General features: G+C 35.5%; 1 protein-coding gene across 1 annotated transcript in view; it reads left to right on the top strand.

The window, feature by feature from the left end:
* LYRM7 (LYR motif containing 7) overlaps nucleotides 1-11,677 on the top strand; it is a 14,532-nt gene extending 2,855 nt beyond the window's left edge. Inside the window, exons 2-5 of the mRNA XM_008576245.1 lie at nucleotides 1,571-1,643; nucleotides 3,263-3,333; nucleotides 8,413-8,494; nucleotides 11,452-11,677. Coding sequence (XP_008574467.1) covers nucleotides 1,571-1,643; nucleotides 3,263-3,333; nucleotides 8,413-8,494; nucleotides 11,452-11,522 — 297 coding nt within the window. The 3' untranslated portion in view covers nucleotides 11,523-11,677. The remainder of the gene's footprint in view (nucleotides 1-1,570; nucleotides 1,644-3,262; nucleotides 3,334-8,412; nucleotides 8,495-11,451) is intronic.
* The last annotated feature ends 12,314 nt before the right edge of the window (nucleotides 11,678-23,991 follow it).

Genomic DNA, 23,991 nt, shown 5'->3' with positions numbered 1-23,991 from the left:
CTCTCAGTTCCGGAGGCTAGAAATCCAAGATCAAGATGACAGCAGGGCCATGCTCCCTGACACAATCAACATAGTTTGGCAGTTGCTCAAAAGGTTAAACATACAGTTATCATAAGACACAGTAATTCTACTAGTAGGTGTATACCCAAAACAAATTCTGGGTAGAATCTTTCCTAGCTTCTTCTTACCTTCTGATGTTGGCCGTCAATTTTTCCATAGCTTGCTGTTTTATCGCTTCAATATCTGCCTCTGTCTTCATATGACTGTCTTTCCCCTGTGTGTTTCTGTCTTCACATGGTATCTTCCTCTTTTTATAAGGACATCAGTCATATTGGATTAGGGCCCACCCCAATGACCTCATTTTAACTTGGTTACATCTACAAAAACCCTGTTTCCAAACAAAGTCACATTTACAGATACCCGGGATTAGGACTTCAGCATCTCTTTTGAGGAGATACAATTCAAGCCACAACAATATGGATATTTCACATTTTATTTACCCATTCATGAGTTAATGAACATTAAGGTTGTTTCTACTTTTTGGCTATTAAGAATAATGCTGCTATGAACATTAGTGTGCAAGTTTTTGTGTGAATGTGTTTTCATTTGTCTTGGATATATGAGGATACTTCAAAAAGTTCATGGAAAGGTTTGTATTAAGTTTTAATTCTATTTTTCCACAAACTTTTTGAAGTACCCTTGTATACCTAACTTTTAGTCATTTAAACTGTTTCTTCTGGGAACTTGAGAAGTGTGAGGTGACCTCAGCCTGTCACTAAAGCCTCTTCACAATGTGTCTTTTACCAAAATGCCAGGCTCTTTTCTCTGTTTTGTTGTAGTTTTTCCCATAGACAGACTCAATATTCATAAAACTCAGTATTCGACTTCTCTTTTTAGAAATCACAATTAAACTTGCCTAAATTATCTGAAACATCTTCCTTCTGAGTTTATTACACCTTTCTGAAGGCAAAGATGTAATAAGTTCATGGTTTTGTATGTGTATGATTTTAAGAGCAGATGAAAGCCTCAATATGTTGAGAAAGATGAGAACAAATACATACCACCTTGGTAAAGTTGACACCTTAGCAGACTGGTTTTTGGCAAAAGGATTACTTACTTTTTTGGGGGGTGAGTGGGGCAGCTGGCTGGTACAGGGATGGAACCCTGGACCTTGGAATTATCAGCACCACACTCTAAGCAGCTGGACTAACCAATTATCTTTTTAGCCATCCTTCTATTGTTTTATTTGTTTCGAATAATTTTGTATTATTTTTGTAAATAAAGCTAATTTTTTTTTTTTAATTTAGGGGGCTGGCCAGTTAGCTCAGTTGGTTAGAGCACAGGTTATTAGGATCCTCGTATCAGCCAGCCACCAGAAAAAAAAAATTTTGTTTTAATTTAAAGATAAATAATCAAGGGAAAGTTATGTTAGCAAGCCCGGGTTTTCACCAGCTATTTTGAAAAATAGTCTAAGAAACAAACAGAAAAGGAATACTGTTGAATCTTTAATACGATTATGTAAAACGTGAAATTTTTTCTTTCAAGGTCTGAATTCTCATTTTCTTAACAGGTTTTACAGCTCTTTAAAACACTGCACAGGACCAGACAACAAGTTTTTAAAAATGATGCCAGAGCATTAGAAGGCAAGTACATTTTTTACCCCTTTGGAGCAAGTCCTTTCTTTAGATAGCTGCTGATCTATCCAAGAAACCCTGCTATGGCCAAGAGCCATCTTAGGGAATGACCTGTCTCTCCCCTTGGTGTTATAAACACCATACTGTAACTAACTGAGCTAACTGGCCAGCCCTGTTATGTTTTATAAAGGTTGGTTTACATTACATTTCTTTGAATAGTAGCTACCTAAAGAAAAAATGTAAAAGATCAAGTTTTCATTAAAAAAAAAAGCTGAAAAAGAAACAAATTTTCAGTATTCATCATTGCTTGCCTCATGTTCAAGCTATTAAACCCATTTCTCTGTTACATAATCAAATTTTTACACTCTCTAGGACCAGATACTACCATATTGCTAATGCCTTGTGTCAGTCTAGAAATCACAGCTGCTGTGAAAGAGAATTGATCCCAAATGACTCCAAATTTAGTATCTCACTGTTTTAAGTAGTTTCTGTCCTATCTTATCTGGAAATCACAGCTCTAAAGATTAGGTTCTGTGTTAGTCATGTTTAGTTTCACTCTTCATACATTTCCAAACCTCCTTAAGAGGGCACCTACGTAAAAGTGTCCCCCTTGTCCCTAGGAATTCAAGTTTCTGTAATTCACCAAAAATAATTTCCTAAATATTAAAGTATGTCATATTATCTGTACTTCACACAAACTCCTGATTTAATTTTCAGAACATCTCTGTGACGTAGTTACTATTATAATCCCTATTTTTGCAGATGAGGAAACTGGCAAAATCTGAAAAGATTTGCCCTACATCATATTTAGTAAGAGGTGGAGCTGGGATTTAGGTTAAGCACTCTGATTCCAAAGCCCAAACTCTTAACCACTATACATATTGAAGTGTATCAGGTATAGAAGGAAGGGTTTATGGCTATTCTCTATCAACATGGCATATTTTTGTTGCTTTAAATTTTTTAAGTAAAATAATTATAAGATCAGGTAACACATTATATATTTACTAAGCACTTTATGTGGATTGTTTCATTAAGTGCTTACAACAACACATTAAGTCCAGTCAGATTAGAATAAATTATGCTGCTGTAATGATACCAAAGTCTCAGTGATGTATGTGTACAAAAGTTTTAGTTATCACTCACTTTACATGTCAGCCAAGTCACTCAAAATTATATATATATCTCCTCTTTGCTGCTGTATCTTTAATTATTTGTGTGTGTGTCTATAGATGAACACACTTGTATGTATTGAATTTTGCAATCTTAAAAAAACATTTAAACCTAAATTCTTAGATTTATAGAAATAAAGCATTAAATTGGATTTATTAGAATTCAGTAGCCATTGGTACACAAATGAATTTGGGAGTAAAAAGCGGGAAAGAAAAAGAGTATTAGAGTACTAAAGGTTTATATTAGGTTTACTTTCGAATTTGCCAACCTGTCAAAAGCTCTCCAAGAGAGTTTAATAAATTTCTTATTCTTGTGCTTTGTTGTACATGGGGGAAAACCATTTCCTATGCAAGAGAAGTAGTCATTCATAATGAATCACATGTAAGTTATTGGGATAGGAATTATAAATGTAAAAAGCAAAAAACTATATATATATATATCTTTTTTTCTCTCCCTAGCAGCCAGAATAAAGATAAATGAAGAATTCAAAAGTAATAAAAATGAGACTTCTCCTAAGAAAATAGAAGAGGTACAGTAATTGAGTTTTTTTATTACAATAAAACTCTTACAAATTTTCTTGGCAAAGAGGAAATGATGAAAATAGAGGAATTATATGAAATAAAACCCATTATTTGATAGTTAAAGCCATCACAACTGTAGATAACCTTCACTTATTTGGTTACAAATTTTCTTGGCAAAGAGGAAATGATGAAAATAGAGGAATTATATGTAATAAAACCCATTATTTGATAGTTAAAGCCATCACAACTGTAGATAACCTTCACTTATTTGGTATGGCTCACCTCCTCAGGGTCATCTGCCTACACCCAAAAGACAACAAGTTGCCCTGTGAAAAGAACATGGAAGTACCCATGGTCAAAGTAAGAGCAACTGTACCAACCCAGAAACCCACAGAAATTCTGTCTTCACCTAAGGCAAGTGACTGAAGCTAAGGAGAGTGAGTGTTGTAGTAACTCAGAATTACAGAGGGAACTTCTCTTTTAAAGCTCAACTAAGCAGTTAGATTTTTTTTTCTTTCAGTTCCTATCTTGGCAATGGCAATAACAGCCACAAACAGTTTATGAACTATTCTTGCTTTGCCTTCTGTATTTGCATTTTGGTCACTTGTTCTAGTTGAAGATGCTCTACTGGCACTAGTCTGTTAGCTTCCTAGTACTCTCAGTACATGTTAATTGAAAAAATGCACAGTGATTCTTTTCCTGTATAACATGAATTCTGGCATATACACATTGTCTCTATCCTGAGCTTCCTGTGTCTATCTTTGCATAAAGGTAAGGAAAAGACCCTTCAGAAGAGAAGAAATTTTCAGAAGAAAGAAATTTTCCAAAAACTAGAAAATTATTTGAAGGTATAGTTATGAGTCCGAGAATAGGATTGGTAAAAAGGAAGGTACAAATTAAAGAAATTCTTTCATGTTTAACAGAATTTCCACATGTAGTAGAGAAACATACTATTTTTGAAATAGCAAATACCTTTAATAATCAAGCTAATGAGACAAAGTAAGATTGCCTAAGAATTTCTCTCTCTATAAAATAAAAAAAGGAAAGATTTTGCTTAAACGTTTGATAGGGCAAACAGGGAATATGTAATTTTTATTCATGGCAGAAATTAAATGACAGTGTAATCAATTCATTATTTGAGAAGTTAAAAGGTATATGAGGAAGTTTGTACTATTTGCTAGTCAGTAAACTGATTAATAACATGGTAACAATTAAATTTTGAAATTATGATTAAAGATTTTTTTGAGGTATGTTTATATCAAATAAACTGGGAAAATGAACTCCCAAATTTATTTTACTTATCAGAGCATTAATTTAACATTAAGCAATCTAGAAATTGGGTATGTGTTATATTCAAATGTGTATTTTGTACTTTCTGCAACTTTGCAAATATTAAGTATTAAATACTGAGTAGATTTTAGATCATTACATTGTAACATATTGGAGGATTTATGAAGTCTTGGTACAAAAAGGAATCTTAGGCATCCTCTAGACTAGCAGTTCTCAAACTTAGTGGTCTGAAGATGTACCCTCTAAAAAATTGAGAACCCCGAAAAGCTGTTTATATCAATATTTACCATATTAGGAATTTAAACAGAATTTTTAAAAATATGTATTAATTCATTTTAGAATAATAATAAACCCACAAGATGTTATTAAATAACAATGTTTATGAAAAATAACTATTTTCAAAAAAAATTAGTGAGAAGAATCGCATTGTTTTACATTTTTGCAAATCTCTTTAATGTCTGGCTTAATAGAAGTCAGGTCAATTCTCATATCTGCTTCTGCATTCAGTCCGGTGCAGTATGTTTTTTAGGTTGAAGTATATGAAGAAAATTCAGCCTCACACAGATATATAGTTAGAAAATGGTAGAAGTATATAGTAGCCTTTTCAGGTAATTGTGAATATTCTTTGATAGTACACCATGACAAATGGTAATTTCTTAAAGGTTAATTGCAATATAGAATTCTGTTATCTGTTAGACCAATGGATTTTTTGGGGGGCGGGGGGGGCAGGATTCATCCAGACCACCTCCTGCTCATCCCCTCGGATCTCCTCTAATCTCTTGCTCCTCATCTAGTCTTGTTTCCAGCCTTAGATCTAGGACTTAACTCAGTTTGTGTACCTCCAGTGTGTGAGGAGGCCCACTTTTTTCTCCTTTCTCTACCCTGCCAAGCCCCTTTCCAAGTGTCAGGAGGTGAGGCTTTGCTCTCCCACAGCTCTCTCCATGTCAATTAATGGCATCTCCCTCCTTTTTGTGCTGAGACCAAAAACCTTAGTGCTTTCTTTCTTGGCTGCTCTCCTTCCTTTAAACTTAACGTCCAATCTGTCAGCAAATCCTATTGGCTTAATCTTCAAAATATATCCAGAATTCAATCACTTCTCATTCTCTCCATCATTATCTCCTAAGCCACCATCATGTCTCCCTGAATTGTTACAACAGCCTCCTGATGGGCTTCCCTGCTTCCATTCTCACTCCCTACAGGCTACTCTCAATACTTTTAAAGGCAGATTGAGTCCTTTTTTAAAAAGGCATATCCCATCGGTCTTCTACTCACAACCCCCATGGTTCCTCATCCCATTCAAAGAAAAATCTAAAGAGTCTACCATGACCTTCAAGACTGTGTATCATCTGAGCCCTCTTACCTTCCCACCTCAACTTGTTCTGATGTTGGAGATAGCATCTCAGGGGCCTGTTAGTTGGCCTCAACCCACCCAGCCCTCTTACCAGATTCCTGACTCCACCACAGGGAAGAATTCAAGGCAGAGTCACAATACAAAGTGAGAACGAGTGTAATAGATAAGAAATACAGGTTCCACAGAGAGAGTGCGCATAGCTCCAGAGACTGAGCAGGGCCCACACCAATTTTAACATAAAAGTAAGTTCAGTGCAAACATCAAGTCTAACACAAAAGCAAGAAAAACATAAAGTTCAGTACAAAGTTTCAGGCTGGCTCAAGAGAATGAGCAGCTGCTTGCTGAAAGTAACTTAGACACAAAGTCAAATATACATACTGCAGTCAGGGAAGCGCAGGTTGCCACCAAGAAAGTGAACAATAACCCTGCCTTAAGCTGGGATTTGGCTTTTATAGTTTATCTAATGAACACTTAAATAGAGGGGGTCGTTCCCAGTTACATGCACCAGAATGTTCTGTGCTCTCTATTGAGCATGCCCAGCCACTGGATTGCATAAGCCAGCCCCCTGTGGTCTCATTCCCCCACCCCCTTGATGCTAGAAATAGGTCTAACTGGCAACAGTAACTTTCCTCCAGGGCAGAGCTCAGAAGAGGGGGCCTGAGAGCTCAGGCAATGGCTGGAAACCCAGAGTATGTCCTGAAACCTGGGCCCAGAGAAATTGAGCACCTCCTGTATCAGTACCACATCCCCTTCACTCTTACATTCTCAGTGTCTTCTTTGAGGGTTCTTAAACTTACCAAGGACTTTCCTGTTTCAGGGCCTTTATGTGTTGCTTCTTCCAGGGATATTATTCTCTCACATGCCTTCACGGGCTCATTTAGGAGACCAATGAGTTTTAATCTCTCTACCTTTGAATAGATTTTTCACCCATGCATGATATTGTAACATCATGCACTGGTGATTTAGAAAATACAGATTCGGGCCAACCCCGTGGCTCACTCCAGAAAGTGCGGCGCTGGGAGTGCAGCGGCGCTCCCACCACAGGTTCGGATCCTATATAGGGATGGCCTGTGCGCTCACTGGCTGAGCGCGGTGCAGGCAACACCAAGCCAAGGGTTGCGATCCCCTTACTGGTCACAAAAAAAAAAAAAGAAAGAAAGAAAATACAGGTTCACTGAGTAATACAAATATTCCAAATATTGACATAGTTCATAACATAATATTTTAAAATTACATCTATTAATATTAATATCCATCTTAGAAAAATCTTTAAGGGACATTAAATCTTTACTGTGAAGCTGTCAAGCTCACCATGGCAGATACAAGTTCTTCAGAATTCTGATTTTTGCTTGAAAGCTTCAATTTTATCATTGTCAGCAAATACCATCAATTATTCTCCTTGAAGTGATACACTTACTTCAGTTTTTCAAGAAAATGTCTGCCAATAGCTACGAATGAATAATCAGTTTGTTAGTGGTTCTTTCAATTGAAAACTGGTATTTCCACGGAAAAAGCTCTTCTGCTCACAACTCAAACAAGGTAGAATGCTGTAGTATTATTGAAAGGGTGCACAGACCCAAGCTGATAAGACGACAGGACCCGAGCTGACAGTTCGCCAGAGAAGTTCCACTTTATTCAAGGACTGCGCTTATAGGGAGCTGCGTTCTGGGTTTTGATAGGGGGTGGACGGGGCGGTAGCTGATTGGACGGGGCTGGGCAGGAAGTGAGCCTTGACTTGTGACTGGCTGAGGTTTGGCGCGGGTGGGCTTGAGTGTTGGCGCCGGTGGGCTTGTTTACTGTGGAGAAGAACCCAGAAGGGCGCCATATTGCTAGGGAATGCTTTTCCCCCTCTGCTTGAGTGCCCACAGTATCCTTACATTCAAGTGCCTACAGTATCCTTACATTATCCTTACAATTATGAAAATAATTTTGACCTCAGAGATCCCTGAAAGGGTCTTAAGGTCCCTCAGGGGTCCACAGCTTTGAGAATTGCTGTTCTAGTCCAGTTCTTCATTGTGCATTTGATGAAGTCTGAAACACAAAGAGAGTAGGGGATTAACCCAAGGCCATCCACTTAACGACAGAGCCAGAGTTGGAATTCAAGTGTTCTAACTCCTAATCCCATATTCATTCTAGTGTTCAGATCATCCAACTCTATGAAAGAAAGATTAAATACACTTGCTCCACAAATGTGCATTTTAAACACATTTAAAAATACATATTATAACAAAATGCTGTAAATGTCTTTTGAAACAAATTGTAGAGTGGATGGGTAAAATTCAAAACTATGCACATATTGGAGCTTCCTATACTGCTTGGAATGGTTATAAAAAGGGAAAAGCAGTATTACCAAAAAAGAAATTGTAGGAAAACTATAGTTTTCAACAGCAGTACATTCATATGAAATACTCAAAGGACTTATTCTATTGTTTGGTTTTCTTAACAGCTAATGAAAACAGGTTCTGATGTTGAATTGTTACTAAGAACATCTGTCATTCAAGGTATTCACACAGACCACGATACACTCCGTAAGTAAAATTAAAGAAAAAATGATCTCTGACTGCAGTGTATTTTAAAATACTGAACAATTGCAGCACTTTTAATGCTGAGTAGTAAAACAGCTTGATTTTGCCAGGCAATGTGATATATATATTGTATAGATTTTAAGGCCACAGTCTAAAAATGCCAGATTGTGAAGCTTTGTTTTACCAATTTTTTTTTCTTTTTAGTTTTTTAAATTTATTTTTTCTTGTTTATCTTAACCCCTGGTTATATTGTAAAACTATAGTTACAAAAGATAGTATGACTATTTCTATCATATTTATTTGGGATTCTTAATTTTTCTGGCATCATTATCACTTACCTAGACTAATTCTGTTTCTTTACCTCTTACTCTATAACTAGTTATTTTAATTCAGAAGAATTGGGATTATAGGAAATGGAAATACAGTTGAGGATCCTCCATTATACCTTGAGATTTCTGATGGGGCTTCGGGAGAATCTCATTTTACATTACATTTTGTTTTCATTCCCTAAAGTATCTTTGAGGACAACAACAAAAAAAGATGACATTCAAAATTGTTAAGAGGCTTTGTGTTTTAAGTAGACTATTGAAGTATAACATGTAAACAGAAAAATGCACAATTTATAACTGTACAGCTCAGTAAATTTTCACAAAGTGAAATATCCAGATAACCAACATTCACATCAAGCTGTAAAACCTTACCAGCATCTCAAAAGTCCCCTCATGCCTTCATGTTCCTGCCAATCACCCCTCCCCACAAGGATAACCACTATCCTGACTTTTAACACCACAGATTTTGAACTTTATATAATAGTGTTTAAACTTTATATAAATGGATTCATATGGGTTACTATTATGTCTGGCTTTGTTCTCTCAACATTATATTGGTAAGATTCATCTATATTGTTGTGTATTGCAACATTATTATGAATATTGTTTGGGCATACCACAGTTTATCCTTCTGTTGTTGTTTGGGTTGCTCCCAGTTTTGGACTGTAATGAATAATGAGTCTATGATCATTTCGTATAACTTCGTAGAATGTATGCTATACGAAGTTATTACGGTACTAAAGGTTTATATTAGGGCATATATATTTCATAACTGAAACAAATTATTGCCATTGTTAATAAGTTAAAACCTACACTATAATTTACTCTCTGAAGAAACCTCCAAAGATTTGTTAAAAGCAAGTGAAACAATATAAACAATGGTTAAATAATACTTATGTAACTGGTTTTCATTTCAGTAAGACAGATTTACTGTTTGGCTAACATTTTTAGTCAGGTCAGTTCTTATTTTATTAAGTGAGAATTTCAGCTTTCCTTTGATTTTTAGTCAGGTCAGTTCTTTTTTTATTAAGTGAGAATTTCAGCTTTCCTTTGGGTTAACTTTGTTTTAGTGATTTTTTTTTAAAAAGCTTTTTATTTTGAAAATAATTTAAATTTACAGAAAAGGTCTAAGAAAAGTTGAAGGGTGTGACAATTTCTTTTACCCAGGTTCTACAAATGCTAGCATTTGACCACATGTGCCTTATCATCCTTCCCTCATTTTTTTTTTTCTGCACTTTCTGAGAGTAAATTGCACAGACATAATGCCACTGTACACCAAAATGAGCCTTTTTTACATCATGTCTGCCCACTTGGGTTTAGATCTTCTGGAGAATACTTTAGGGTATATTTCTGTAAAATATTTCAATGTATATTTCCTAAATATACAAAGACATTCTCTAATGAACCACAATATAATTATCAAAACTAGGATTTTTAAAAAAAATTTTAATTGTACGTATTTGTGGGGTACAGTGTGTAGTTTCAATACATGCATATATTATATAATTATTCACTTAGAGTAGATAGCATAGCCATCACGAAACCAGAATTTTTTTTTTCTTTTTTTTGGCAGCTGGCCAGTATGAAGATCCAAACCCTTCACTTTGGTGTTATCAGCACCACACTCTAACCGAGTGAGCTAACCGGCCAGTCACATGAAACCAGGATATTAACATTGGTATAATACTGTTATTCACATCTTTCCATTTGTCCTAATGATGCCCTTTATGGCAGAAGGAAAAAAATTTTCCCCTGATCCAGGATCCTATTGAGAATCACACAGTGCATTTAGTCCTCATGTTTCTTTAGTCCTGCTTAATCTGGAGCCGTTTCTGTCTTTCTTTGCCTTGCATGATCATGATATTTTGAAGAGTATAGGTAAGTTATCTCATAGAATGTTGTATGAGCATTTTTTGATCATGACAGCTCACCTGGGTTCAGCTCTTCCGAAGAAAAGAAGGCGAAATAATATATCTCTTCAGAATTTTCTATCTTAAGAGCTTTTTTTTCTTGACTCCAGCAAAATGTCTTACCTAGGACTCAAAGTTTTTTGTGGTTGTTTAATGTTGTTTCTCAATAGCTGCCCTGTTGCCATTTTGGACAGGACAGTTTTTTACTGTGCCAGACTGTCACATAGCAAGAGATTTAGCATCCCTGGCCCTTGCCCACTAAATTCCAGTAGCATTTTCCAGTCAGTATGCAACCCAAAACACTCTCAGTTAAGAACCATTGTTCTATAAAATTTGGAATCTTTAGATTAGGAGAGCAGTCTAGCTTTTTCTACAGTAGGTAATATAAACAGATTTTCCAATTGATGGTTTTAATTATCAGTAATCAGTAATCATATGGCCAATAATGTGTTTAGCTGAACTCTGTTCAGTTATTTAATTAGTTATATTACATAAATAAATGATCAAGAGTTAAGTTGGTCGTATATGTTTTTATATCATCTGAAATGAGCATTCTATTAACTGTCTCCATTTAGAATCAAGGATTCCACCTTAGATATCAACTGAAATAAAATATCTCTGGAAGATTTACTGTTATAAATTTTAGGGGGAAATAAGTGTACTTGCATTTAATTCTAACTTTAATGATGTTAATTATTCTCTCTTTTTGTTTTTCTTTCAGAATTGGTCCCTAGGAAAGACCTTCTTATGGAAAATGTGCCATATTGTGATATACCAACCCAGAAGCAATGAATATTCTAGGATAAAACAAGTCTTTGCACTTTTTAACTTTAAAATACACAACTCTGGCAGAAGTCCTGCAAATGCAGACATTTTTCCTGAACTGGCATATTGAAAGATGAATGAATTAAAGAATAGCTTCATAATTAAACTTCATGTTGAAAGGACATCACTGAGAACTGCAGAATTTAGTTATGTATTTCTAAAGGACATTCAATAAGATGACATTTTATTTTCATTTATATTCATTTCATTTTATTTTATTTTTATTAAAGTGAATTAAATGCTTAAAATTAAAAAAAATGTTATTTGGAATACTTTTTCAGTCATTTCACAAGTTTCCTGCTGCTTGGGGTCTGGTACTTGAGAATTATTGTATTCCTTTGGTGGTATCATATTTTCTTTTTCTTTTCTGTGTGTTGGTGTGTGTGTGTGTGTGAGTGTGTGTGTGTGTTTCTAGTTTCCTTACATTAATGTCTTGTCATCTGGTGGAGTAATTGCTTCTTCTATTACTCTGACATGGCTTTTGAGGAGAGATACTCCTTCCTGGAGATGGCTTTTATATTGACAATTGGCCCTGGCCAGACCTGCAGGCACCCCAGCTAGTGTTTCATGCCCCTTATAGTTGCACTGGGGTGTACTGAAGTTACTCAGCTTGAAATGATGGCCCTGGGTGAAGTTCTTTCCTCTTTCCTTTGGACAGAGGCTTCTTCTGGGTCTTTGCTTCTCTCTCTTTCCTCCTGCCTGATGAAACATTGGGACACCTGTATCTGGGTGAGGTGAAGCTGGTGGCGCATGGGCTGGGTGTTGCAGTGGGGAGTGAAACTGACTGCTGTGTGGAGAGAAGGGCAACTGCAGTGGTAGTGCTCTGGGGTCAGTGGGTGGAGGCAGCAATGGCCATGAGGTTGTGCTTTCCTTCTTGGTTCAGGTACTGGATTTCCAAGGACAGGGCTGCTGAGATTCTTCTCAGGAGGTGGGCAGGATCACTGTGTGAGCCCTTAGTGGAACACCTCATTCTTCCTCTTGTTGGCATTGGGTGGGGCCACTAGCCTGATGCATGTCAGGGGACCTGGTTGGGATGCCTGTGGGTGGTGGGGAGAGTCTCTAGGCAGTTCTACAGTGAAGGAGGTGCATTTGTTTCTGAGTGTTTTGGCAAAGTTTCTAGGCAGGACCATTCAGAGTGGAGCCACTAGGCCAACTCTCTGAAATGGGAAGATGCTCATTATTTCCACCAGCCTGAGGGTATATTTGTTAAGGTAGAGACCCATGAGCTATTTTTCCAACTTGGAGACTTAAGCATACACAACTCAGTCAGCAGCTGGGGGTGGTCCACCTGAGGAAGCTCTGCCTGTTTTATCTCTGTCCTGGGATGTGGGGGTGGAATAAAGAAATCCTAATTATTTTAGGAAATGGTGGCCCTTGATCAAATTATGTAATATGGACTTAGTAGAATTAGCTGAATTTAGACCACAATTAGACTTTATTATGAAAATGTAACATATGGCTGCATTCTCTTCATTTTAATCAGTAAAACTTAAATGGCTTCTCTTCTTCCACATGTCCCATCCCTGACAATATTGGCAGTATCACAAAAGGACTTGGCATTCTACCAATGCTGGGAACTATAAAATCATATTTAATTCTTCTTGTTTCTCTTTTATCTGTGTGTTTTTACCATTCTGTTTTCTCAGTGAACAGTGTGTTCTCTCCCATTTAGTGATGAATTCTCCCATTTGATGATGATGCAGAGTTTTTAATTTTTGCAAGATTCTCAATGCAAGCTTTGTTTGTTGGCAAAACATATTGGTATATTCACACTGGATATAAAATGTCATATTTGAAAATAGTTTCATTTTAGGAGATCAAAAAATTATCAAAATTATTTAGACATAGTACATTTAACATTAAGCCAGAGACCACCCTTAATGCTTCCTAATATTTTTGAGGAGATCATTTAGTAGTCTGTGTAATGGATTACACATGTCAGAAATTTCACTATGTAATTTTTTTATCTCCTGTGTATATTTCTTATTATATATATAGAAATTATACCTGAAGAAAAATGAAAGTTGTTTCAAATTTGAAATTTGTTTGCCTTTATAAGAGAATGCTGAAAGTCACTGCACAATCACTGTTTAAATTTCACTGAGTTACTATTATTACAGTGTCTATTATAAATTTTGAGGAAAGGTGGCTGACAATTTAAATTTAATATACTATATTGTTTCAGTATCATTAAACCTTTTTAAAAGTTCATAGCTTTTTTCTTTAACTTGAATTCCCTGGTTTCATTCTTTATTCACATTAATTTAAGTAGTTAATCAGATTTTTTAATGAACTAATCATTAGTAGCAGTAGAGATTAATAATTTGCATATTTATTTTGTTAAAGCTACTGGCTTAGAGATTTTCTTTATGATATATATAGATATAAATAGATTCAATATTGTAAATTCATGCCTTAAGACTGTGCAGTAAAGTTTCTGTGAAATATATCAACATATCAACAGAAGGCTTGAGTGTCACAAAATTCTCAAAGATTTGGCACCCTGTCCTTATATAGCCTAAATTTATGCATCAAATGAATTTTACTAGATTTTTAATAGTTTCATTGGATAACTTAAGGTAATTCATGAGTGCTTGGCCTTTTGCAAAGTAAGGTTGAGAATCAGTATTCTTGAGAGTAAACTTCTACACCTATATGGGGTTTAGTTTGTAAACTATTTATAAAAACAAAGTTATGATTATCTAGGTACCTAATTTCTCTCTTGTACAATGTCATCATTTAAATAAATCTTTTTTATTTAGTTGGTTGAAAAAAAAAAAGAAGCTTCTCATGTTCCCACAGGGAGTTGCCCAAACCTAACATTTCACTTTGACTATTGAAATCTAGTGAAAGTGGGGTGTACAAATTCTAATCGCAGGCTCAGAGGCCCAGCAGGACTTTGTAAAATAATCTTTTGGCAAAAGTTAGAAATGGTGTATGGCAGGATGATCAGATTTGGCGAGCATATGTAGGGAAGAATCCTTCACTGCAGATTTGAAGATTGCAAGTAGTTTGCATAACATTTAATTCACAGCATTAAAATTAAGATTTGAGTCAAATTGTGTTTAAGTTGGTTCTTATTTTGCTGTAATTGGCATCTCTCAACCTGAGTATAATGTCCAAAAAGCACATGATAAGAATAGGTGGAATTTCTGTACTCACAAAACAAAGCCATAGCTCAACAGAGAAATGAAAATTGCAGTACTTTAACAGTTTTCTAAAACAAAGTGTGTAGATGCAAAATTAATATAGCTGTACTGTATATCAGCTATACCAATGAAATGAAATGGAAAAGAGATCCTGATTATAAAAGTAAACAAAACTATAAAATATCTAGGAATAGACTTTTTAAAAACTGTGACACTTAAATATTAGATACGATGCTTCTAGATGGGACAATTGAGAATTGTGGAGATGACAATCCTTTAAATAGAACGAATCTATTGAAATCCCACCAGATTAACAGATATGCCTGCATAAAAAGATAAACTTCCTTATCCTGTGAAAGCTATTATAAATAAAGTTTAGAGAAAATTATTTGCCACCTATGTAATTAAAATAGTTAAGATTTAAGTGTGCTTATAAATTAGTAAAACATAATTTATAAGCACAGGCAATGATATAAATAAAACAGGCAAATGATATAAATAAGAAATTAACAAAAGGAGAAATACTAATTTTTCCAGTGATCAGAGAAATGTAAATGAAACATTTTTGTTCATCATATTGTCACAAGTTAAACTTACCATATCCAATATTTGTAAAAGTTGCTGGGGTGTGAGGAAATGGACACTGTCATATTTTTTAAAGAAATGTAAATTATAGGGCATGTTCACGTTTGAGAGGAAAATTGACATCGAAATTTTTTTTTTTTTTTTTTTTTTTAAAAGATGACCGGTAAGGGGATCTTAACCCTCGACTTGGTGTTGTCAGCACCACGCTCAGCCAGTGAGCGAACCGGCCATCCCTATATGGGATCCGAACCCGTGGCCTTGGTGTTATCAGCACCACGCTCTCCCGAGTGAGCCACGGGCCGGCCCAGACATCGAAATTTTAAGTATACATTCTCTCCAGTCTATTTCTCAAGAGCTCACAAGTACTAATAAATGTACACTTGGTATACGTTTAGAAATTTCTGTGACATTGTAACTTAAAAAAACAGAAAACACCGTAAGTTTCCAAATTTCAGTGAACAATTAAAGAAAATGTGCCTCATCCATATTGTAGAACATTGCACAGGAGTTGAAAAGAATGATGCTCTACACACACACACACACACACAAGGGTACTTCAAAAAGTTGGTGGGAAAATAGAATTAGAAGATAATATGAGTCCATGAACTTTTTGAAGTACCCTCATATATATTTTTTTCAAGTGAAAGAAGCAAGCCACGGAATGTCTTCACTATGTATCCACTTGCACGTGTGCATAGATACAAATGCATAGAAATGCTAAAAGTGAATAGTCAGGGAGGAAATGAGATTGTGGGAAGGAAGTGGTAAATTGAGGACTTTTATTCTGTTTATTCCTGTGTATTTAAATATTGTTTACAGTGAGTATATCAACATGATTTTTTTTTTGTCTTTTCCGTGGCCGTAAGGGGATCGCAAGCCTTGGCTTGGTGTCACCCGTACCGCGCTCAGCCAGTGAGCGCACCTGCCAGTCCTATATAGGATCCGAAACCACAGCGGGAGCGATGCTGCCACAAGTGCGCCACGGGGCCGGCCCTCAATAACCTACTAGTGATTTTTAACTTAAAATTAATTATGGAATATTTCAAATATTAGCAAATAGTAGAGATTCATGAACCTAATTCCTACAGTTGACAGATGTTACATTTTGCCATATTTGTTTAAAGATATTTCTATTAAGCCATAACATCTTATAAAGCTGAAGTCCCACTCTCCTTTTCTTTCTCGTCTCTCTCCAAGGATAATCGCTGTTTTATAGTTTGTGGAATCATTCCCATGCTTGTTTTTATACTTTTACTAAATATGTATGTATTCAAAAATAATAGTATTTTGTGGTTTTAAAATATAAATGAATGGCATTATGCTCCATGCATTCTGCAACTTGCTTTTCACCATACATTAGGTTTTGGAAATTTATATTGTTGCATGAATATTTAGATCTTTCACTTTTACATTTTATTTCATCGTAAGAATAAACTAGTTTGTTTATCCATTTCTCTGTTGATGAATGATAGTATCATTTCCAGTTTTTTCATATTGCAAACAAATTTGCAAAAAGCCCAAGCACGTGGATTTTTACACCCATGTTAAAGTTTATCTGGATATATACCAAGAAGCAGAACTATCGAGTACATAGGGTATATACACATTCAAGTTTTCCAGAAATTTTTTAATTGCTCTTTAAAGTAGTTGTATTGGTTTACACTCAAATCAGCCATGTAAGTGATGTCCCATTTCTCCACATCCTCATTGTTATTGTTATATATGACTTCTTGTTTTTGTCAAACTGGTGGATGTGAAATGGTATCATACTGTTTTAATTTGCATTTCCTGTTTCCTAGTGAGGCAGATCATCTTGTCATATGTTGATTGGCCATTATGATTTTCCATTATGAATGTGTGTTTATATCCTTTGTCCACTTTTCTCTATTGCATTGTCTGGCTTTTTTTTTTTTTTTTTAACCAACACTTTATGTATTCTGGATACTAATCCTTTGGTGGTTATCTGTGATGCAAATATCTTCTTCCACCTATGTGACTTGTCTTTTATCTCCATTTATAATAAACTTAATTGGGCTACAGGATGTCCATATAGCTGGTAAGGCATTACTTCTGCGTGTGTCTGTGAGTGTGTTTCTGAAAGATTAGCATTTCAGTTGTTAAACTGAGTAAATAATATTTCTCTCACCAATGTGGGTGGCATGATCCAATCTGTCAAAGACAAGAATAGAACAAAAAGGCAGAGGAAGGGCAAATTTGCCCTCTTTGCTTGAGCTAAGACATCCATCTTCTCCTGACATTGCTGCTCCTGGTTCTTGGGCTTTCAGATTCAGACTAGGACTTATACCATCAGCCCCCAGTTCTCAGGCCTTCCAACTCAGACTGAGTTACACCACCAGTGTTCCTGTTTCTCCAACTTGCAGATGGCAGACTGTGGAATTTCTCAGACTCTAACTGTGTGAACCAATTTTTGTAATAAATCTCCTCTTAGATCTATCTGCTTATGGATAGATATAAATATAGATATATCCTATTGATTCTGTTTCTCTGGAAACCTTGACTAATAAATACAATGTTGAAAACAGTAGGTTTGTGAGGAAAGATCAGAAGTTTAGTTTTGGACATGTATTGATTGAAATGCCTATTAGATGTCCAAGTGGAGATGTTAAAAGGACATTGGATATAACATCTGGAGTTCAGTAAGTGATCTGAGCTGAAGATATAAATTTGGAAGTCATTAGACTAGATAAAGTACTTAAAATCATAATATTGGATGATACCATCAAGAAATTGATTATAGATAGAGAAGAACAAAGGTCAAGGATTGGGTCCTGGGGAATTTTGATGTTAACAAGTTAAGGAGGTAGGGAGCAACAAGCAGAAGAGACAGAAGTTTCCAGTAAGGTAGGTTGAAAACAAGGAGAATGTAGAGCAAAGGCTGGAAAGCCATGGCTCACAGGTGGCAAATCTGACTCACTGCCTTTTTCTTAAAATGAAGTTTTATTGGAACACTGCTACACATTCATTTAAATATCGTCTATGGCTGCTTTCACACTACAATGGCAGGTTTGAGTAATTACAACAGAGACTATGGTCCACTAAGTCTAAAGTTGCTCTCTGGCCTTTTACGGAAAGGGATTGCTGATGCCGGGTGTAGAGTGCTGGAAGCCAAGTTTCATTGAAGAGGGAGTGATCATCTTTGCCATATGCTGCTGACAGGTCAGGTAAGGTTTGGACTGAGAATTGCCTATTGGATTTAGCAATGTGGAGGAGACTTTGATGACTTTGGCAAGAGAGTTTTAGTGAAATTGAAGAAACATTCTATGCTCATGCTGAGTCTCCCCAAATAAATCTCTCAATTCACTATAATTACAATTAAAGTTACTGTAGATTTTTTTTTTTTTTGAGGAACTGGGAACTTACTAAAAAATTTATGAAGAATAATAAGTTCATAAATAGTTAAATCAGTCAAGAGAAAGGAGAGTAAAATTGGATAGTCATATACAAAAAAAAAAGAACTTTGATCCATACCTCACACCATCTACAAAAATTAACTCAAAATTGAGCATAGACCTAAATGTAAAACCTAAAACTACAAAATTACTTGAAGTAAACAGAACATCTTTGTGACCTTCATTAGGCAAAGATTTCTTAGGTATAGTACCAAAAGCACAATGCATAAAAAAAAAAGTTAATGGGCCGGCCCGGTGGTGCACTGGATAGTGTGCCGCTTGGGAAGCGCGGCAGCGCTCCCGAGGCAGATCATCTTGTCATATGTTGATTGGCCATTATGATTTTCCATTATGAATGTGTGTTTATATCCTTTGTCCACTTTTCTCTATTGCATTGTCTGGCTTTTTTTTTTTTTTTAACCAACACTTTATGTATTCTGGATACTAATCCTTTGGTGGTTATCTGTGATGCAAATATCTTCTTCCACCTATGTGACTTGTCTTTTATCTCCATTTATAATAAACTTAATTGGGCTACAGGATGTCCATATAGCTGGTAAGGCATTACTTCTGCGTGTGTCTGTGAGTGTGTTTCTGAAAGATTAGCATTTCAGTTGTTAAACTGAGTAAATAATATTTCTCTCACCAATGTGGGTGGCATGATCCAATCTGTCAAAGACAAGAATAGAACAAAAAGGCAGAGGAAGGGCAAATTTGCCCTCTTTGCTTGAGCTAAGACATCCATCTTCTCCTGACATTGCTGCTCCTGGTTCTTGGGCTTTCAGATTCAGACTAGGACTTATACCATCAGCCCCCAGTTCTCAGGCCTTCCAACTCAGACTGAGTTACACCACCAGTGTTCCTGTTTCTCCAACTTGCAGATGGCAGACTGTGGAATTTCTCAGACTCTAACTGTGTGAACCAATTTTTGTAATAAATCTCCTCTTAGATCTATCTGCTTATGGATAGATATAAATATAGATATATCCTATTGATTCTGTTTCTCTGGAAACCTTGACTAATAAATACAATGTTGAAAACAGTAGGTTTGTGAGGAAAGATCAGAAGTTTAGTTTTGGACATGTATTGATTGAAATGCCTATTAGATGTCCAAGTGGAGATGTTAAAAGGACATTGGATATAACATCTGGAGTTCAGTAAGTGATCTGAGCTGAAGATATAAATTTGGAAGTCATTAGACTAGATAAAGTACTTAAAATCATAATATTGGATGATACCATCAAGAAATTGATTATAGATAGAGAAGAACAAAGGTCAAGGATTGGGTCCTGGGGAATTTTGATGTTAACAAGTTAAGGAGGTAGGGAGCAACAAGCAGAAGAGACAGAAGTTTCCAGTAAGGTAGGTTGAAAACAAGGAGAATGTAGAGCAAAGGCTGGAAAGCCATGGCTCACAGGTGGCAAATCTGACTCACTGCCTTTTTCTTAAAATGAAGTTTTATTGGAACACTGCTACACATTCATTTAAATATCGTCTATGGCTGCTTTCACACTACAATGGCAGGTTTGAGTAATTACAACAGAGACTATGGTCCACTAAGTCTAAAGTTGCTCTCTGGCCTTTTACGGAAAGGGATTGCTGATGCCGGGTGTAGAGTGCTGGAAGCCAAGTTTCATTGAAGAGGGAGTGATCATCTTTGCCATATGCTGCTGACAGGTCAGGTAAGGTTTGGACTGAGAATTGCCTATTGGATTTAGCAATGTGGAGGAGACTTTGATGACTTTGGCAAGAGAGTTTTAGTGAAATTGAAGAAACATTCTATGCTCATGCTGAGTCTCCCCAAATAAATCTCTCAATTCACTATAATTACAATTAAAGTTACTGTAGATTTTTTTTTTTTTTGAGGAACTGGGAACTTACTAAAAAATTTATGAAGAATAATAAGTTCATAAATAGTTAAATCAGTCAAGAGAAAGGAGAGTAAAATTGGATAGTCATATACAAAAAAAAAAGAACTTTGATCCATACCTCACACCATCTACAAAAATTAACTCAAAATTGAGCATAGACCTAAATGTAAAACCTAAAACTACAAAATTACTTGAAGTAAACAGAACATCTTTGTGACCTTCGTTAGGCAAAGATTTCTTAGGTATAGTACCAAAAGCACAATGCATAAAAAAAAAGTTAATAATTGGACTTCATCAAAGTTAAAAACCTTTTGCTCTGCAAAGGTAGTTGTTAGAGAATGAAAAGACAAGCCACAGACTGGGAAAAAATATTTACAAATTGTATATCTGATAAAGAACTTTTACCCAGAATATATAAATAACTTTCAATAATAAGAAAAGAAACTAATTTTAAAAATAGGTAAATATTTGACCAGACATTTCATCAAAAAAGATACACACATGAAAAATAAGCACATGAAAAGTTGCTCAGCATCATTAGTCACTGGAAATTAAAATCACAAAGATATTACTACATACCTATTAGAATGGCCAAAATTAGAATGACTGACCATGCCCTGTTGGCAAGCATGTGGAGGAACTGGAACTTTCGTATGTTGCTGGTGGGAATGTAAAATAGCAGAACAACTTTGGAAAACTGTTCAGCAGTTTCTTAAAAAGGTAAACATATACCTCATATCTAATCCAAACTTTCTGTTCCTAGGTATTTACCTAAGAAAAATGAAAGCATCTATCCTTATACTTATTTACAGCAGCTTTATTTGTAATGGGCCCAAACTGGAAACAAACTAAATGTCCAACAGATGAATGGACATATCTAATCCAAACTTTCTGTTCCTAGGTATTTACCTAAGAAAAATGAAAGCATCTATCCTTATACTTATTTATAGCAGCTTTATTTGTAATGGGCCCAAACTGGAAACAAACTAAATGTCCAACAGATGAATGGATAAACAAATTGTGATATATTCATACAATGGAGTACTTCTCAGGAATAAAAGGAAATAGCAACATTCATGCAACAACATGGATGAATCTCAGGATATTTAACCTCAGTGAAAGAAACAGACCCCCAAAGAAGTACAAATTGTATGATTCCAATTATTTAAAATTTTAGAAACTGCAAACTTATTTATAATGACAGAAAGAAGATAGTGGTGGCCAAGGGCTGAGGGCAGGGACACAGGTAGGAGGGAGGGATTCAGAATGGGCATGAGGAAATTTGGGGAGGTGATGGAGGCAATTTCTTTTAACATATTAATTCCCTTTCATTTAATTCCACCTTGCTTTTAAACACTCCCTTTCCATCAGTCATTAACTTTTTACTTTACATTAGTGCTTATTAAAATACATGTACATATACATATATGTATAATTACATATTTAACATTTTCTTGGTTCACCGTTGTTTCTTGAATCCTTCCTTTTGAGTTCAATATTCTTCTTCCTGAAGGACATTCTTAGTAGTTCTTTCAGAGAATCTGTGTCTCTGAAAATATTTATCTTCACCCTTACTTTTGAATAGTTTAGTTTGGTACAAAATTCTACATAGGCCTTGTTTTGCCTTAGCACTTCTCACATACTGTTGGCATTGACTTTTAACCTCTCATTTTACTGCTGAGAAGTCTATTGTCTCTTTGCAATTCCTTTTGGCTAATCTGTCCTTGCTTTATGATTGCTTTTAAGATTTTTGTCTTTTCTTTGGTGTTTCAGGTAGAGATTTTATTTTTATCCTACTCAATCCTTTGTGTATTTCATCTTTCTGACGATTCATGTTATGCATCAATTCTAGAAATTTCTCATCCATATTCAAATATTGCCTCACAAGTACTCTTTCCTTCTGGAGTTCCTGTTAGTCACCTCTCATTGTACTTCATTCTGGTTTATTTACTCAATTTTACAAATTCAGTACCTGTTCTAATTCACTACTTCTTTTTTCAGCTGTGTCCAATCTGCTATTTATCCTCCCATACACTTCTCTTATAATTTCAATGACTTTATTCATTATATTTGGTTTTTAGATCAAATATAATCTTTTTTCACAGTGATTTGTTCTTTAATTATTGTTCTTTATGTATTTCATCACTTAAAGACAATAATTTTATAGTCTCTTTCAGAATGTACTATCTTACCAAGTACCTGGATTTTCAATACTTCGCTTCATTCATGACACATTCTTTCCTCATGTGTTTTGTAATTTTTGATTGTGTGTATATCTTGCATGGCAATTGTTAATTCTATGAGGATCTCATGTGGAGTTGTAGACTGTGGGAATGTCCCTCCAAAGAGATTTTTTGCATGCTGTTGCTGGGCACCCAAGGGTACCTTGGAGATTTCCATACCATTTAGGTAATTTAAAATTGATTCTAAATCACCACATGGTATGGAGATTCTCATCTCTCACCAGTGATTTTTCCCCTACTCAAAGTCTCTGGAAACTTGCTGTCACTTCTTGGGCTTATGAGTAATTTTTCAGCCCCCTTTCATGGCACTCACAATCTTTTGAAGGGTCCTAGCTTTATGCAGAGAATTCAGTTCTACTCCCTGCTATACTCAGGTCCAGAGACTCATCTTTTGTTGATACATGTAGCTGTTAGGCTTTATTTCCAAGTCCCCTAACAGTCTCCAGGGCTACCTTAGTATCAGCTTACAGTTACACACTGCTTTGGCTTTCAGATCTCTTTTCTTTCTGACATATGGGGATTTTCTTTCTTGTGAGCTCAGCCACATAGTATGTGTGCCAGAATGCAAAGAAATGCTGAAAGGCTAATGGGATCATGTTAAAAAGACAGAAGAGCCAGATTGAAGGGACCATTGTTGGTCATATTTAGGACAATTTATGCATCAAAAATAATAATGACCACAATAGACTAACATATTGCAAAAAAAAAAAAAAACCTCATGAGTTCATAAAGACACTCAGAGAAAGGGAGAAAGGAGGAAAAATAAAAAGAGTAAGCTCTTTTTTACCCTTGACTTTCAACTTTTCTCTAGCTTTGAAATTTTTCAAAATAAAATGTTGGAGGAAATTAAAACTGAATTTCATCCAGCATTTTGTTGTGGGAAGGGTTCTAAATTAGCTTAGTTCACGTGTTGCCAAACTCAGAATTCAAGATACTGATTCTTTTAGAAGAAAACAAGTTTCTAAGATGTCTTTCTGGCAATCCATTATTGATATCTCTAGCCTTCTGAGGATAAAAAATCTTATTCAGTGAAACGTGATTCAGGCCTTCAGTTTAGGATTTTTTTTCTGCTATAATCTTTTTCCTAATTTCAACTGAATACAATTTCTTCATTTATTCAAACAACGTTAACTCAAGACTTGCCCAGGGTAAATCTCAAAGATAGGTGCTAGGGATTC

Source organism: Galeopterus variegatus, unplaced genomic scaffold, assembly GCF_000696425.1.
Source record: "Galeopterus variegatus unplaced genomic scaffold, G_variegatus-3.0.2 Scaffold1314, whole genome shotgun sequence".
In the NCBI taxonomy this organism is placed as follows: Eukaryota; Metazoa; Chordata; class Mammalia; order Dermoptera; family Cynocephalidae; genus Galeopterus; species Galeopterus variegatus.
The sequence above is the reverse complement of the archived record's forward strand: the minus strand, read 5'-3'. Positions and strand labels throughout refer to the sequence as shown.